Source organism: Vicia villosa, unplaced genomic scaffold (assembly GCF_029867415.1).
Source record: "Vicia villosa cultivar HV-30 ecotype Madison, WI unplaced genomic scaffold, Vvil1.0 ctg.000442F_1_1_1, whole genome shotgun sequence".
Classification (NCBI taxonomy): domain Eukaryota; kingdom Viridiplantae; phylum Streptophyta; class Magnoliopsida; order Fabales; family Fabaceae; genus Vicia; species Vicia villosa.
This window is the reverse complement of record NW_026705210.1, coordinates 286,485-300,034: the sequence shown is the minus strand read 5'-3', so window position 1 is coordinate 300,034 and position 13,550 is coordinate 286,485. Positions and strand designations below refer to the sequence as shown.

The window sequence follows — 13,550 nt, the reverse complement described above, 5'->3', positions numbered from 1 at the left end:
TCTTTGTTCTTTGCCTTTTTGCCCTTTTTCTTCGCAACAACTTTTCCATGATCTCTTTTTCTCCTCCCAATCCTTATTTTTCTTCCTTCAAAACCTTTCCTTTGTTTACTGACAACCAAAACCTAATATTTCTTTATATTCAACTTAATCCAAATAATATTTATAATAATAATATTCTTATTGGGCCTAATATTTGCATACTCTCACTTTTACATTTTCCGACACGACCAACTAAGTCCACTTAATTACTCTCATATAATTAAATAATATTATTTATAATATTATTTTCTACAACTTCATTAATCCATCAATTTAAATAATACTTCTTAGTAATAAGCCAAAAATTCCCAACTTCGACACATTCAATAATTAAATTCTGCAATAATTTAATTAAATGATTAATTAAATTATCGGGGCGTTACAAAACTGGTGATCGAGTTACCATTTCCCTCTAGAGTGGCAAAGAAGGATTCAAAAGAGAAAGATTTTGAGAGGTTTGCAGCACTCGTCAAAAATCTAGATATCAACTTACCCTTCTTTCAAGCACTTAAGAATATGTCCTTGTACAAGAAATTTATGAAAGAGGTGATTTCTAAAAAGGGACCGGTGGGAAGTGAACCCGAAATTATAATGGAAAAGTGTGGTAGAGTCTCGCAGGAAAGGAGGATCCCAATCAAGAAGAAAGACCCTGGAGCGGTAGCAATACCTTGCACTATCAATGACAGAATGTTCAAGAAGGTGCTAATTGATTCTGGTTCTAGTGTGAGTTTAATGCCGTTGTCTATTTTCAAAAAGCTTGACATTGGGAAGATAAGCGAGAGTGAGACAAAATTGAAATTTGCTGATCACACCATTAAGCAATCTTATGGGATAGCTGAAGATGTACTGGTAGAGATTGATAAGTTTTTCTTTCCAATTGATTTTAACATCATGGAAATTCCTGAAGATGAAGAGACTCCTATCCTTCTTGGGCGACCATTTTTGTTCAGTAGTTGCTGCAATTTGGATCTCGAGAAAGGGACACTAACAGTAAAATCATTTGACGAGGAGGTAACAATGAAGGTGTTGGAAGTCAAAAAGAAAGGTGTAGGTGGGAACAATCAATCTTCAGTTGGTATGATCAAACTTGAAGGAGATAGAAGAATTTCAAAACCTCTCTCAGAAAAAGTCTCAAGCATAGTTTCTCAATTGGCCTCATCTCATCCATCTATCAAAGTTTCTAAGTTCATTCAAGAAGTCAAAAAGAGAAAGAAACCGATGCACCAAGGTGTGGAGATGAAAATTGGAAGAGATTTGAAGAGAAAAGTGGTCCATACATTTCATCTACATGAGTTATTGGGTGGATAAATGGAAAGCAACAAGGTGTGGAAGAGGAAGTACCCTCCATAATAAAGAGTAATGGACCGTCAAGCCATGTGACGTTAAACAAAGCGCTTTGTGGGAGGAAACCCATGCTTATAATAATTTATTTTTGTGTTTGCTTTATTCTGTTTTCAGGTAACAAAAATGGGGCCTTCCTGGTGAAAGCTGGGAAGTGGCCGTTGGAATTGCATTACCCTCTGTGAGTCACCCCTCTCGGTCTTGTTCTGAAACATTAAGTCCAATGTTTAGTTCAAGTGCGAGGGGGGGGGGGGGGGGGGGTTATTGCTTTTAGTATTTAGAATTTTGTTATTTCATTTTGTTATGTTTCTCTTTTACTTTGATTCAGTATGTTTTATATTCTATGTGTTACTGATCGGAAAAATAGCAAGTGTACTATTTTTACGAAGTAGTAATAAAAGGGTAAAAACCAAGTATCGATCTCGAGGACTGCGTTGGAATATAAGTTTTATAATTATTCAATTAAACAAAAAGACAACTGGGGGAAACCTTTGGTTTTTCATCTATAAATCCTAAGTCCTTAGAGAAATCAGATAAAACCAAGCTTTTTCTATCAAGAGTTCTTAGTGACCATAGGGTATCCCTAGTCCTAGGTGATATCTACTATGGTTCAATTGAATACAAACCTTAACAATTGTGATCCGACAAATTGTTAATCATATAACAATCTTTATTGGTCCGATAAAGAAAGCATTAAACACGGTATAAAATTGAATTGAATAACATAAACATGAAATCGATCAAATTAAAGTATCAAAATCACTACAAACCAAATCAGGGACACCCCCTAGCATTGGGGGGGTTTAGCTACTCATATTGTTCAAAAGAAATTCAAAAGTACCAAAGTTAAACATTACAGATAATTGAGGAATTTTTTATCTTCAATTGCTCTTGCTCATGAATGATCTCCGTTCTTCAATAATCTCATACGTTGCTCTGACTCAGATTCAATTTCTCCCTTCTGTAAAAGATGCCTCTTCTCTTCTTAATCATTCACTATATATTGCAAACCCTTCTTTTTAAGTCAGAAAGTACCAAAACGCCCTCCGGGCTCACTTTTTGAGTAAAAATCATAAAATCATGAAAATCAGCGTAACACGCCAACACGGGTACCCGTGTTGGTCCTCTGGATCCTTTTAAAAATGATTGTGCACTCAGTAGCAGCAACACGGGTCGTGTTAGGCAACACGGGTGCCCGTGTTGCACCACTTCTTCTTCACTTTTGTTTCTTGCTTGCCTGCCTAGCAACACGGGTCGTGTTACTCAACACGGGCGCCCGTGTTGCACCACTGATTCTCTCCTTTCTTCTTTGTCTTGCTCCTTACTTCCGACATTTCTTGCACTGGGTAGAGTGAACAATCTCCTAGATCTGAAGCATCATTAAACAACCAAACCAAAGCATAAAATGGGAAAATAAACTCGAAAACAAATGAAAGGATAAAACATGCCAACACACTCATACATACTTAAACCAATTTAAAAAGACTAAACTATGACATTGAGCAGTGCGAAATACCTGGATTATCATCAGGAAAGTGACAAAAACATCATGAGATTCGTGACCGATCACAACCCCAAACTTATTTCATTGCTTGTCCTCAAGCGATGCTCGAGAAACAACCAAGGATCCCCCAAACTATTCACAAATATCTTACCACAGTACTGCTGAGATCTTTCGCAACTTCCTTCATCTTTGCCTTCCAATGATTTCTTTCTTCCCCGACTTTAGCGATTCAACTATAATTCCACATTGAGGTGTCTCTTTACCTGCAAGCTTATTCACACTCTAACCAAAACTCTCGGGTTAAAGTGTTTGCACTCAATGATCAAAGCATGCAAAGTCAGCTCATAGGTTTGTATAACATTTATCTTCATCTCATACGCACACGACACACACTTTTTGAGGTCTTTCAAGGTTGTAACGGGGCTAAGGGAAAAGGTGGGATGAACAAACAAACGGGAGAACTAGTGGTTTTTGGCTTAGAATCAGAGTCATTACTTCGCTCACTGTGTTATTTTACTGTTCACATTCACAAGTGTCGGACACCGTTTCTTAAGATCCTTGAATGACTGCTCGTGTATTTCTTTGAGCATCTCTTTTCTTTCACATCTTTATTTTCAGATCAGATTCTCTTATAGGTAAGTGTTTTTTTACTTATCATTTCTTTTTCTCTTTTTTTTTTCTTTTGGTTCTTCTCTTTTTTTTCTGCACTTACCTACTCTTCTGTTTTCGGTGTACCGACCCCAAACTTAAATTGTTTCACAGATCAAAAAGTAACTACTCTTATCTAAGCAGGATAAGGAAGTGTTTGGTTTATTGTTGAACTCATGTATGTAATCAAACAAACAAAAGGCTGTATGGCTCGAACGGGGTTAACAAGGGATAAGCGTGAAAAGGTTATCTTGAAAGGCTTAGGTGTAAACCAAACAAGTGCCTCAGTGTGTAAACATGTGCATTCGAAATTCCAACAAATACTTACACAAACCAAAAGTGACGATGACATACCTGACAAACTCTCATGATGATTTTGTATTTGGCTTCTTATAATCCTCACCATGTTTGGTCAAGCTCACAGGGTCCAAAAACATTTCTTGTATGGTACAACTTTATCGCCTCATCGGGTCTACAAGTCTATCGTCTGGTCCAAAGCTTGAAAGTGTGTCCGATCATTAAGTTCAACAGTACCAATTCTTTGGGGGTTCCTTTCATCACTGCGAGGTGCAATTTGGTTCACTATCACAGATTCTCATCACTTGCCCTGCTAACAATTTCAGCATCCTGCACTGACATGTCATACCTAACACACAAACTATCATAAAGTACTGGAAAAAAAAGAGATACGAAATCAAAATAAAAAGAAAATACTAAAAGCGACAAATAAAACTCCCCCCACACCTGAACTAAACATTGTCCGCAATGTTTTGGTGCAAGCGTGAGAGGGACATACCGAACCTACTGAGGAGGGGGGTGGAAACTGCAACATCAGACGTTGCATCATCTCGTGCATATCAGTGATCATAATTCCTTGACAGATCTGCTCCTCGCCTTGCCGGGTTTGCTCAGTTCGAAGATGCCCAATTTCAGATTGGACCCATTCCCATTGTTTCGGAGCCATAGAAGATGATGCTGAACCATAGGTGTTAAACTGAGAGGGCGCCTGTGGGAACTGATGCTGAGTCGGGTCTTCGCCGTCTCCTTGATCACCTGCATCAAAATAAGCATCTTGGTCGTCTCCTTCAGGAGCGACATTAGTGTAGAGCCAGTTAGCACGATTAGCAGTGCTGGCATTTGCCGGGCTAGGTAATTCAAACAAGAATCGACTTCTACTTGTCAACCAATAGCCACCATCAGAAATAGTAATCATGTATTGATGGATGAGTGATTCCATATCAATCTTAGTTTTACCTTCAATAGGAGTGTCAGTGTCCAATAATTCTTTATACCCAAAATGAACCGCAATTTGGGTGATAAGACCACCTATAGAAATTCCACCAGACGAAGCACGACCCACTTTGCCCAAAAAATCAGCCACGAATGCGGCAGAATTAAGCACATCATGATGCAACATTGCATAGAGGAAAAAGAGTTCCCTCATGGTCGCAACTCCATGGCTATCACCCTTGCCAAACACAGTATACGCAAGCCCTTTCTGGGCATACCGAATACATGGATTCTGAATCCATGATGACTTAGCGCTTGCGGCGACATAAGCTTCCAAACCTGTGATATCTCCCCAAAATTGTTGTCCCGGGAATTCATCCGGAACGGCCCCAGGTCCATAGATGGGCAAACCGAGGACACCTCCTAACTCCTCTACGGTTAGCTCATGGGCTTTGTTAAACATACGGAACTTAAGAGTACCAAAGTAGTACTTAATAGACCCATTCCACTTTCTTTCTAACTTAAACTCTATGGTGCTTAAAAACTCAAGAGTGTGGCGTTCATAAGATGGTGCCTCCATATACATAAATTCCAACATACCCACAGAATGAAATAGCCTATCAATTTTGGTTTTTATGCCTTGTTGGAATGAGCTTCCGTTTGACATGAGCCATATATATTTGGTGATGCTTAGGGTCCTCTAAAAGAATGTCATGAGGATTGGATTGGCGGACCGGGCGTTTGCGAGTGCCCGCAGTCTCAGCGACTTGCTTACCCGTGTTGGTTCTCTTTTTTGGTGGCATGATTCGTACCTACAAGAAGAAAATCAAAAACGAAAAAATTTGTGAATTAGGAGAAAAAGTTACCGTAGAGTTGGAGAGGGTGAGGAGTAGAACACTTTTTGTGAAGGGTGTGGAAGGGTTTTAATGGAGTTTTAGGTTTTGGAGAGAGATGGAGGTGGAAGAAGGTTTATGAGAAATAAAAAAAAAAAGAAAATATGGAGATATGGAGAGAGAAACGAATTTGATTGGATAGGAGTGAGGTGGGATGGGTGGGGTCCATGGGCCCATTTAAAAAAATTTGAAAATGTTTTCTCGTACCGGCAACACGGACCGTGTTACCCAACATGGCCACCCGTTTTGCCTCACTGCTCGAATGGAAAAAACATGATTGCTCCCAGTGGACGCAACATAGACCGTGTTACGCAACACGGCCACCCGTGTTGCTCCACTGTTTCTTCACCCCCTTTTTTTATCAAATATCTTGCACGGGGAAACACGGCCCGTGTTACACAACACGGCCACCCGTGTTGCACCCCTGGTTCAACTTCACAAAATTGTGTTTTTTTTCCACTTTCCTTGTCTTTCCACACTTCGTATCCACCACTGGAACTAGCTTTACCTGAAAAAAACTGAAACCACACACAAAAGAAAACAAAAAGAATAAATTAGGGAAAATCCGTGGGTTGCCTTCCATGAAGCGCTTCGTTTAACGTCGCCTGGCTCGATGGTCGTTCATCTTATCCTGTAAGACGAACACTATCAATCAGACCACGCTCTTGTCCTTGATAGTACGGCTTCACCCGCTGTCCATTCACTTTAAATGTATCCCCATTGGTTTGATTTTTTAATTCTATTGCTCCATGAGGGAATACTTTGTGAATCAGGAATGGTCTTGACCACCGTGACTTTAACTTTCCAGGGAATAGTTTCAACCTGGAATTAAATAGCAATACCAATTGACCTTCCCGCAGTTCCTTTTTCTGAATCCTCTGATCATGCCATTTTTTTGTTTGTTCCTTATAGATCTTGGCATTCTCGTATGCTTGATTACTCCAACTCATGAAGTTGAGTCGTTCGAGCTTCGCCGGCTTTCAGAAAATCACAGTTTAGGAGTTTGGTGGCCCAAAACGCTTTGTGCTCGAGTTCGAGCGGTAGATGATATGCCTTCCCATACACCAATTGATACGGAGACATACCTATTGGTGTCTTGTACGCTGTTATGTACGCCCATAGAGCATCGTCTAACTTGACCGACCAATCTTTTCGAGAGGCACTAACAGTTTTTTCCAGAATTTGTTTTATTTGCCTGTTAGAAACCTCGACTTTCCCACTTGTTTGAGGGTGATATGGGGTGGCTATCTTGTGTTTCACATTGTATTTTCTCAACAAATTCTCCATTAATTTATTTAAGAAATGAGTACCTTCATCACTGATTAGTGCTCGGGGTACTCCAAACCTAGAGAAAATGTTATGCTTGAGGAAATTTACCACCACTTTCGCATCATTGGTGGGCAAGGCCACAGCTTCTACCCACTATGACACGTAGTCGACTGCCACCAATATATAATTCTTCCCGAAAGACGGTGGAAAAGGTCCCATAAAATCAATCCCCCATAAATCAAACAGTTCCACTTCCAACATAGCATTCTGGGGCAACTGATTTCTCTTTGAGATGTTACCTGTTCTTTGACATCTGTCGCATTCTCGAACGACATGATGAGCATCCTTGAATAAGGTCGGCCAGTATAACCCAGATTGTAAGACTTTTGCAGCAGTTCTATCACCACTAAAGTGTCCCCCATAGTCTGAGTCATGGCAAGCTTTTAGTACACCCCTTTGTTCCTCCTCTAGTACGCATCTTCTGACCAAACCATCTATTCCTTTCTTGTATAGGAATGGGTCATCCCATAAGTAGAACCTGCAATCATGTAAAAACTTTTTCTTGCGGTTAGAATCAAAATCTTCTGGGACTACCCCACCTACCAGATAGTTTGCATAGTCGGCAAACCAAGGTACACCAATAACAGCAAGGATGTGTTCATCTGTGAATTCATCCTTTATTGGACGTTTTTCTTCTGTTTCCTCATTGGGTGACATTCGAGAAAGGTGGTCTGCTACTGTGTTTTCACACCCTTTCTTGTCACGAATCTCCACATCAAACTCCTGAAGGAGTAAGATCCATCGCAGAAGTCTTGGCTTAGAGTCCTGTTTAGCAAAAAGATACTTCAAAGCAGCATGGTCAGTGTAAACAATGACTCTGGACCCCAACAGATATTGACTGAATTTATCAAATGCATAAACAACAGCTAGCAACTCTTTTTCAGTGGTTGCGTAGTTCATCTGTGCAGGGTTCAAAATGTGACTAGCATAGTAAATAACATGTAACAATTTGTCTCTACGCTGTCCTAAAACTGCCCCTACTGCAATATCACTTGCATCACACATGATCTCGAAAGGAAGAGACCAATCCGGGGCCACAACAATTGGTGCTGACACCAGTTTTTTCTTAATTGTTTCAAATGCTACGGCACACTCATTGTCAAAAGTAAAAACTTTATCCTTAACCAAAAGAGTAGTTAAGGGTTTGGCTATCTTAGAAAAGTCTCTTATGAACCTGCGGTAGAAACCCGCATGCCCTAGGAAACTTCTAATACCTTTCTCATTCATTGGTGGAGGTAGCTTTGATATTACTTCGATCTTTGCTTGGTCAACTTCTATTCCTTTGTGGGAAATTTTGTGACCCAAGACTATACCTTCACGCACCATGAAGTGACACTTCTCCCAGTTGAGAATCAAGTTGGTCTGTTTACATCTTTCTAACACAAGAGCAAGATTAGTTAAACAATTATCAAAAGACTTACCAAAAACCGAGAAGTCGTCCATGAATACTTCCATATGCTTTTCAAGCATGTCGTCAAAGATGGCTTGCATGCATCTTTGAAAAGTAGCTGGAGCATTACATAACCCGAATGACATCCTTCTATAAGCAAAAATACCAAACGGGCAAGTGAAGGCCGTCTTCTCTTGATCTTCTGGTGCGACCGCTATCTGATTGTACCCCGAATACCCATCGAGGAAACAATAGTAGTCATGACCCGCTAATCTTTCCAGCATTTGGTCTATGAAAGGTAACAGGAAGTGATCCTTTCTGGTCACCAGATTTAACCTTCTGTAATCAATGCAAACTCTCCACCCTATTACTGTCCTTGTAGGGATTAACTCATTTTTCTCATTTTTTATCACTGTAGTTCCTCCTTTTTTCGCAACTACATGAACAGGACTCACCCAAGCACTATCAGATATAGGGTAGATCATCCCAGCATCTAATAGTTTCACCACTTCTTTTCTGACAACTTCTTTCATTGTCGGATTCAACCTCCATTGAGGTTGGACTACAGGTTTGTGATCATCCTTCATGAGAATTTTGTGCATGCAAACTGTAGGACTAATACCTTTTAAGTCGTCAATCGACCATCCCATGGCACCTTTGTGCTTTTTCAAAACTTCAACAAGTCTGTTCTCTTGGATAACTTCAAGGTGTGAGTTTATGATAGCTGGACATTTGCTTTCTGTGTCTAGGAAGACATATTTGAGGTTTTCCGGTAGTTGTTTCAATTCAGCCCCCTTTTTTGGTTCATCTTTCTTTTCCTCTACTAACGGTTGCCTTAGATCTTCCCACTGATTTTGTCGAGAACTTTTAATGAAAGGTTTTGCTTCCATCATCTTCAACACTTCTATCTCTTTTTCGTCAACCTCTTCAGCTTCGTTAAAAATTGATAAACTCAACACTCTTTCTAAGGGTAATTGTTGTAACTTCAAAGCATTCTCATTGCTAACAATTTGATCAATCACCTCAATATGTTGACTAGTAGCAACATCATCCTTGTATTTCATGGTGTTTCGCACATCAATTTTTAACTCTTCATCGTACACCTTTAAGGTCATCGTGCCTTCTTCTATGTCTATCAAACATCTCCCGGTCTCTAAGAATGGTCTCCCCAAAATGATCGGAATTTCTTCATCCTCTAGCATCTCTAAAATTACAAAATCCACTGGAAACACAAACTTGTCAATTTTGACGAGCACATCTTCTACTATCCCGTAAGGTCTTTTTACGGAATGATCTGCAAATAGGAGTGTCATTCTTGTATCTTGAACTTTACCAATTCCCAATCTCTTGTAGATGGACAGCGGCATAAGGCTTACACTTTCTCCTAAATCAATAAGAGCCTTTTTAAATGATCTATCCCCAATGGTACAAGGAATAGTTACAGAGCCTCGGTCCTTCTTTTTCACCGGAATCTTCATACCCTGCAAAATAGCACTACAAGTTTCAGTTAGAATAATTGGGTCATGATCGGTGGTCCTTTTCTTGGAGATGATGTCTTTCATGAACTTGGCATATGTAGGCATTTGTTCTAATGCCTCCAGGAATGGAATGTTTAACTCAAGTTTCTTAAACATCTCCAGGAATTTTTCAAAATTTTTCTCATGCTCCCCCTTCTTCTTATTTCTTGTTGGAAAAGGTAATTTAATTGCCGGTTTTTGTTCACTAGTCTTCCCTTTAGTTGTTGGTTCCAACACACCTAAGTCTTCCGCTTCTACCTCATTCTCTTTTATTTCTACATCCACTTCAAGCAATGGCTCTTCTTCTTCAGCACTCTCCTCCACAACTTCTTTCGCTTTACCACTTCTAGTTACTATAGCGCTCACATTATTATGGTCTTTGGGATTCGTAACCGTGGCACTAGGTAGAGCACCAGGTTGCTGAGGACTTGCCAATTGTTGTGCTATTTGACTCATCTGAATTTCAAGATTTTTAATTGATGCTCCCGTATTCCGAAAATTACTTCTTGTTTCTTCTTGAAATTGGGAGCATTGAGCAGCCATTTTTTCAATGGCGATCTCCCAATCTACTTTTCTTGGCCCTTGTTACTGGAATTATTGTTGAGGTTGCTGATAAGGTTGTTGATACGGTTGTTGTTGTGGTGGCCGATATTGCTGTTGTTGTTGTGGAAGACTTTGATAAGGAACAACCCCTTGTTTTGGAACATTCCCTTGTTGATCTTTCCAGGAGAAATTCGGATGATTCTTCCACCCTGGATTGTAAGTATTGGAGTAAGGGTTGTTCTGTTTCAAAAAGTTGATTTCTTCCACCTGCTGAGCTGTTACCACACAATGCACGGCAAAGTGAGGTCCTCCACATATTTCACAATTCACTGCTTGAATCGGTTGAGCCGGCTGAACTTGAGCCACCTTTTGTTTCTCAAGAGCCATTTGTTTTAATCTACGCTCAACTTCAGCTGCGATCTGATCTTCCATCTTAACAACTTGATTTGACAACTTCAAATCAACTAGCCCTTCTGGTTGATTTACACTACGGTCATACAACTCTAAGTGTTCATTTGCTGCAATAGCATCAATGATCTTCTTTATCTCAGTGGCTGTTTTAAAATTCGTTGAACCACCAGCAGCTGTGTCAATTAGTTGTTTAGTCTTAAGCTTAAGACCATTCACAAAATTCTGCATTTGTTCGATTGCATCCATGTTATGAGTAGGACATGCAACCAACAACCGCTTGAGCCTTTTATATGCATCTCCAAATGATTCTCCTTCCTTCTGTTTGAAATTGACTATATCATATCTTTTGCGGATATACACAGAAGCTGGAAAATATTCATTCAGAAATGTTGTCTCCATTTGTTGCCAAGTTGTGATACTTCCAGCAGGTAAAGAGTAAAACCACTCTTCAGCATCGTCTGACAATGTAAATGGAAACATCACCAATTTCTTGGCTTCTTCAGAATGCCCCTCTATCTTTAGTGACGTTGTCATAGTAAGAAACCTTTGTAAATGCTTATTTGCATCTTCATTGATTCTTCCAGAGAATGGTTCCTTTTCTAGTTGTGGTATTGTTGCCGGGTGTAACTGAAAGTGGGCAACATTGACCGGTTGGTTAACAATTGTCATCCGGCCAAGAGGTGCATTTTCTCTCCCATAATCACCTAAAAGCCTTTCCACAGGAGGTGGGTCTTCGGCCATAGTTTCAAGTTCAGAATCTGAATGCTCAGAATGGATTGAATTAGTCTCCTCTGTTTCAGGATCCGAAACTATCAGCGTTTCTTCTTTTGCTTCCAGTTCTTTTTGTTTAGCTTCTCGACGTCTTGCTCGGAATAATCTTTCTGGTTCTGCGTCAAAAAGAAGTTCAGCTGAGGCCTTACCTCGCATACAAAGATTAGATGAATATTAGTACGAGCAGTTCAAATAACAGAAAATAAAATTTTGGTTGCAGAGCAACAAAAATTCAATTGAATTATTATTTAACTTATACTTGGCAGTCCCCGGCAATGGCGCCAAAAACTTGATCGGAAAAATAGCAAGTGTACTATTTTTACGAAGTAGTAATAAAAGGGTAAAAACCAAGTATCGATCTCGAGGACTGCGTTGGAATATAAGTTTTATAATTATTCAATTAAACAAAAAGACAACTGGGGTTTTTGATTTAGTTATAATTTCTAAACGTAGAATAAAAATAGCAGAATGTAAATTTAAGCTTTTTCACTAATATGAGTAAATGCCAAGGCAAGGTGTGTGATTTGCTCTGTAACAACCCTGAATCCTTATTTAAGATCTCTTCAACAAGTTCATGATATTCAATTACTAAATCTTTAAAGTGTTTGCCCCTAAATCCTTATTGGGCAAACCTTTGGTTTTTCATCTATAAATCCTAAGTCCTTAGAGAAATCAGATAAAACCAAGCTTTTTCTATCAAGAGTTCTTAGTGACCATAGGGTATCCCTAGTCCTAGGTGATATCTACTATGGTTCAATTGAATACAAACCTTAACAATTGCGTTCCGGAAAATTGTTAATCATATAATAATCTTTATTGGTCAGATAAAGAAAGCATTAAACGCGGTATAAAATTGAATTGAATAACATAAACATGAAATCGATCAAATTAAAGTATCAAAATCACTACAAACCAAATCAGGGACACCCCTAGCATTGGGGGGGTTTAGCTACTCATATTGTTCAAAAGAAATTCAAAAGTACCAAAGTTAAACATTACAGATAATTGAGGAATTTTTGATCTTCAATTGCTCTTGCTCATGAATGATCTCCGTTCTTCAATAATCTCATATGTTGCTCTGACTCAGATTCAATTTCTCCCTTCTGTAAAAGATGCCTCTTCTCTTCTTAATCATTCACTATATATTGCAAACCCTTATTTTTAAGTCGGAAAGTACCAAAACGCCCTCCGGGCTCACTTTTTGAGTAAAAATCATAAAATCATGAAAATCAGCGTAACACGCCAACACGGGTACCCGTGTTGGTCCTCTGGATCCTTTTAAAAATGATTGTGCACTCAGTAGCAGCAACACGGGTCGTGTTAGGCAACACGGGTGCCCGTGTTGCACCACTGCTTCTTCACTTTTGTTTCTTGCTTGCCTGCCTAGCAACACGGGTCGTGTTACTCAACACGGGCGCCCGTGTTGCACCACTGATTCTCTCCTTTCTTCTTTGTCTTGCTCCTTACTTCCGACATTTCTTGCACTGGGTAGAGTGAACAATCTCCTAGATCTGAAGCATCATTAAACAACCAAACCAAAGCATAAAATGGGAAAATAAACTCGAAAACAAATGAAAGGATAAAACATGCCAACACACTCATACATACTTAAACCAATTTAAAAAGACTAAAATATGACACTGAGCAGTGCGAAATACCTGGATTATCATCAGGAAAGTGACAAAAACATCATGAGATTCATGACCGATCAGTTACAGATTGATTGCGATTTACCGGATGATTGATGAACTTTTAGTGAGAGGATGAAATACGCAACCCATACTTGCTCCACAAGCGCCCTTGAAAGTTAATCTAACCAAAGAGAATTGTTGGACGCAACTTGATAATACTAGACCGAGAATAGAATTATGGAGACCCGGACCAAAGAAGAAGCAACATTACAAGATAAGTACTGTGGATCCTGTAAATTTTTC

General features: G+C 39.4%; 1 protein-coding gene across 1 annotated transcript; it reads right to left on the bottom strand.

The window, feature by feature from the left end:
- Positions 1-7,077: 7,077 nt before the first annotated feature.
- LOC131628322 (uncharacterized) lies at positions 7,078-11,586 on the bottom strand. Its single transcript, XM_058899169.1, has 9 exons — positions 11,494-11,586; positions 10,717-11,067; positions 9,970-10,347; positions 9,478-9,855; positions 8,510-9,426; positions 7,966-8,158; positions 7,801-7,884; positions 7,553-7,692; positions 7,078-7,462 (listed from the first exon to the last, which is right to left on the bottom strand). The coding sequence occupies exons 1-9, from the start codon at positions 11,584-11,586 to the stop codon at positions 7,078-7,080; spliced, it is 2,919 nt and encodes a 972-aa protein (XP_058755152.1).
- Between the last annotated feature and the right edge of the window lie 1,964 nt (positions 11,587-13,550).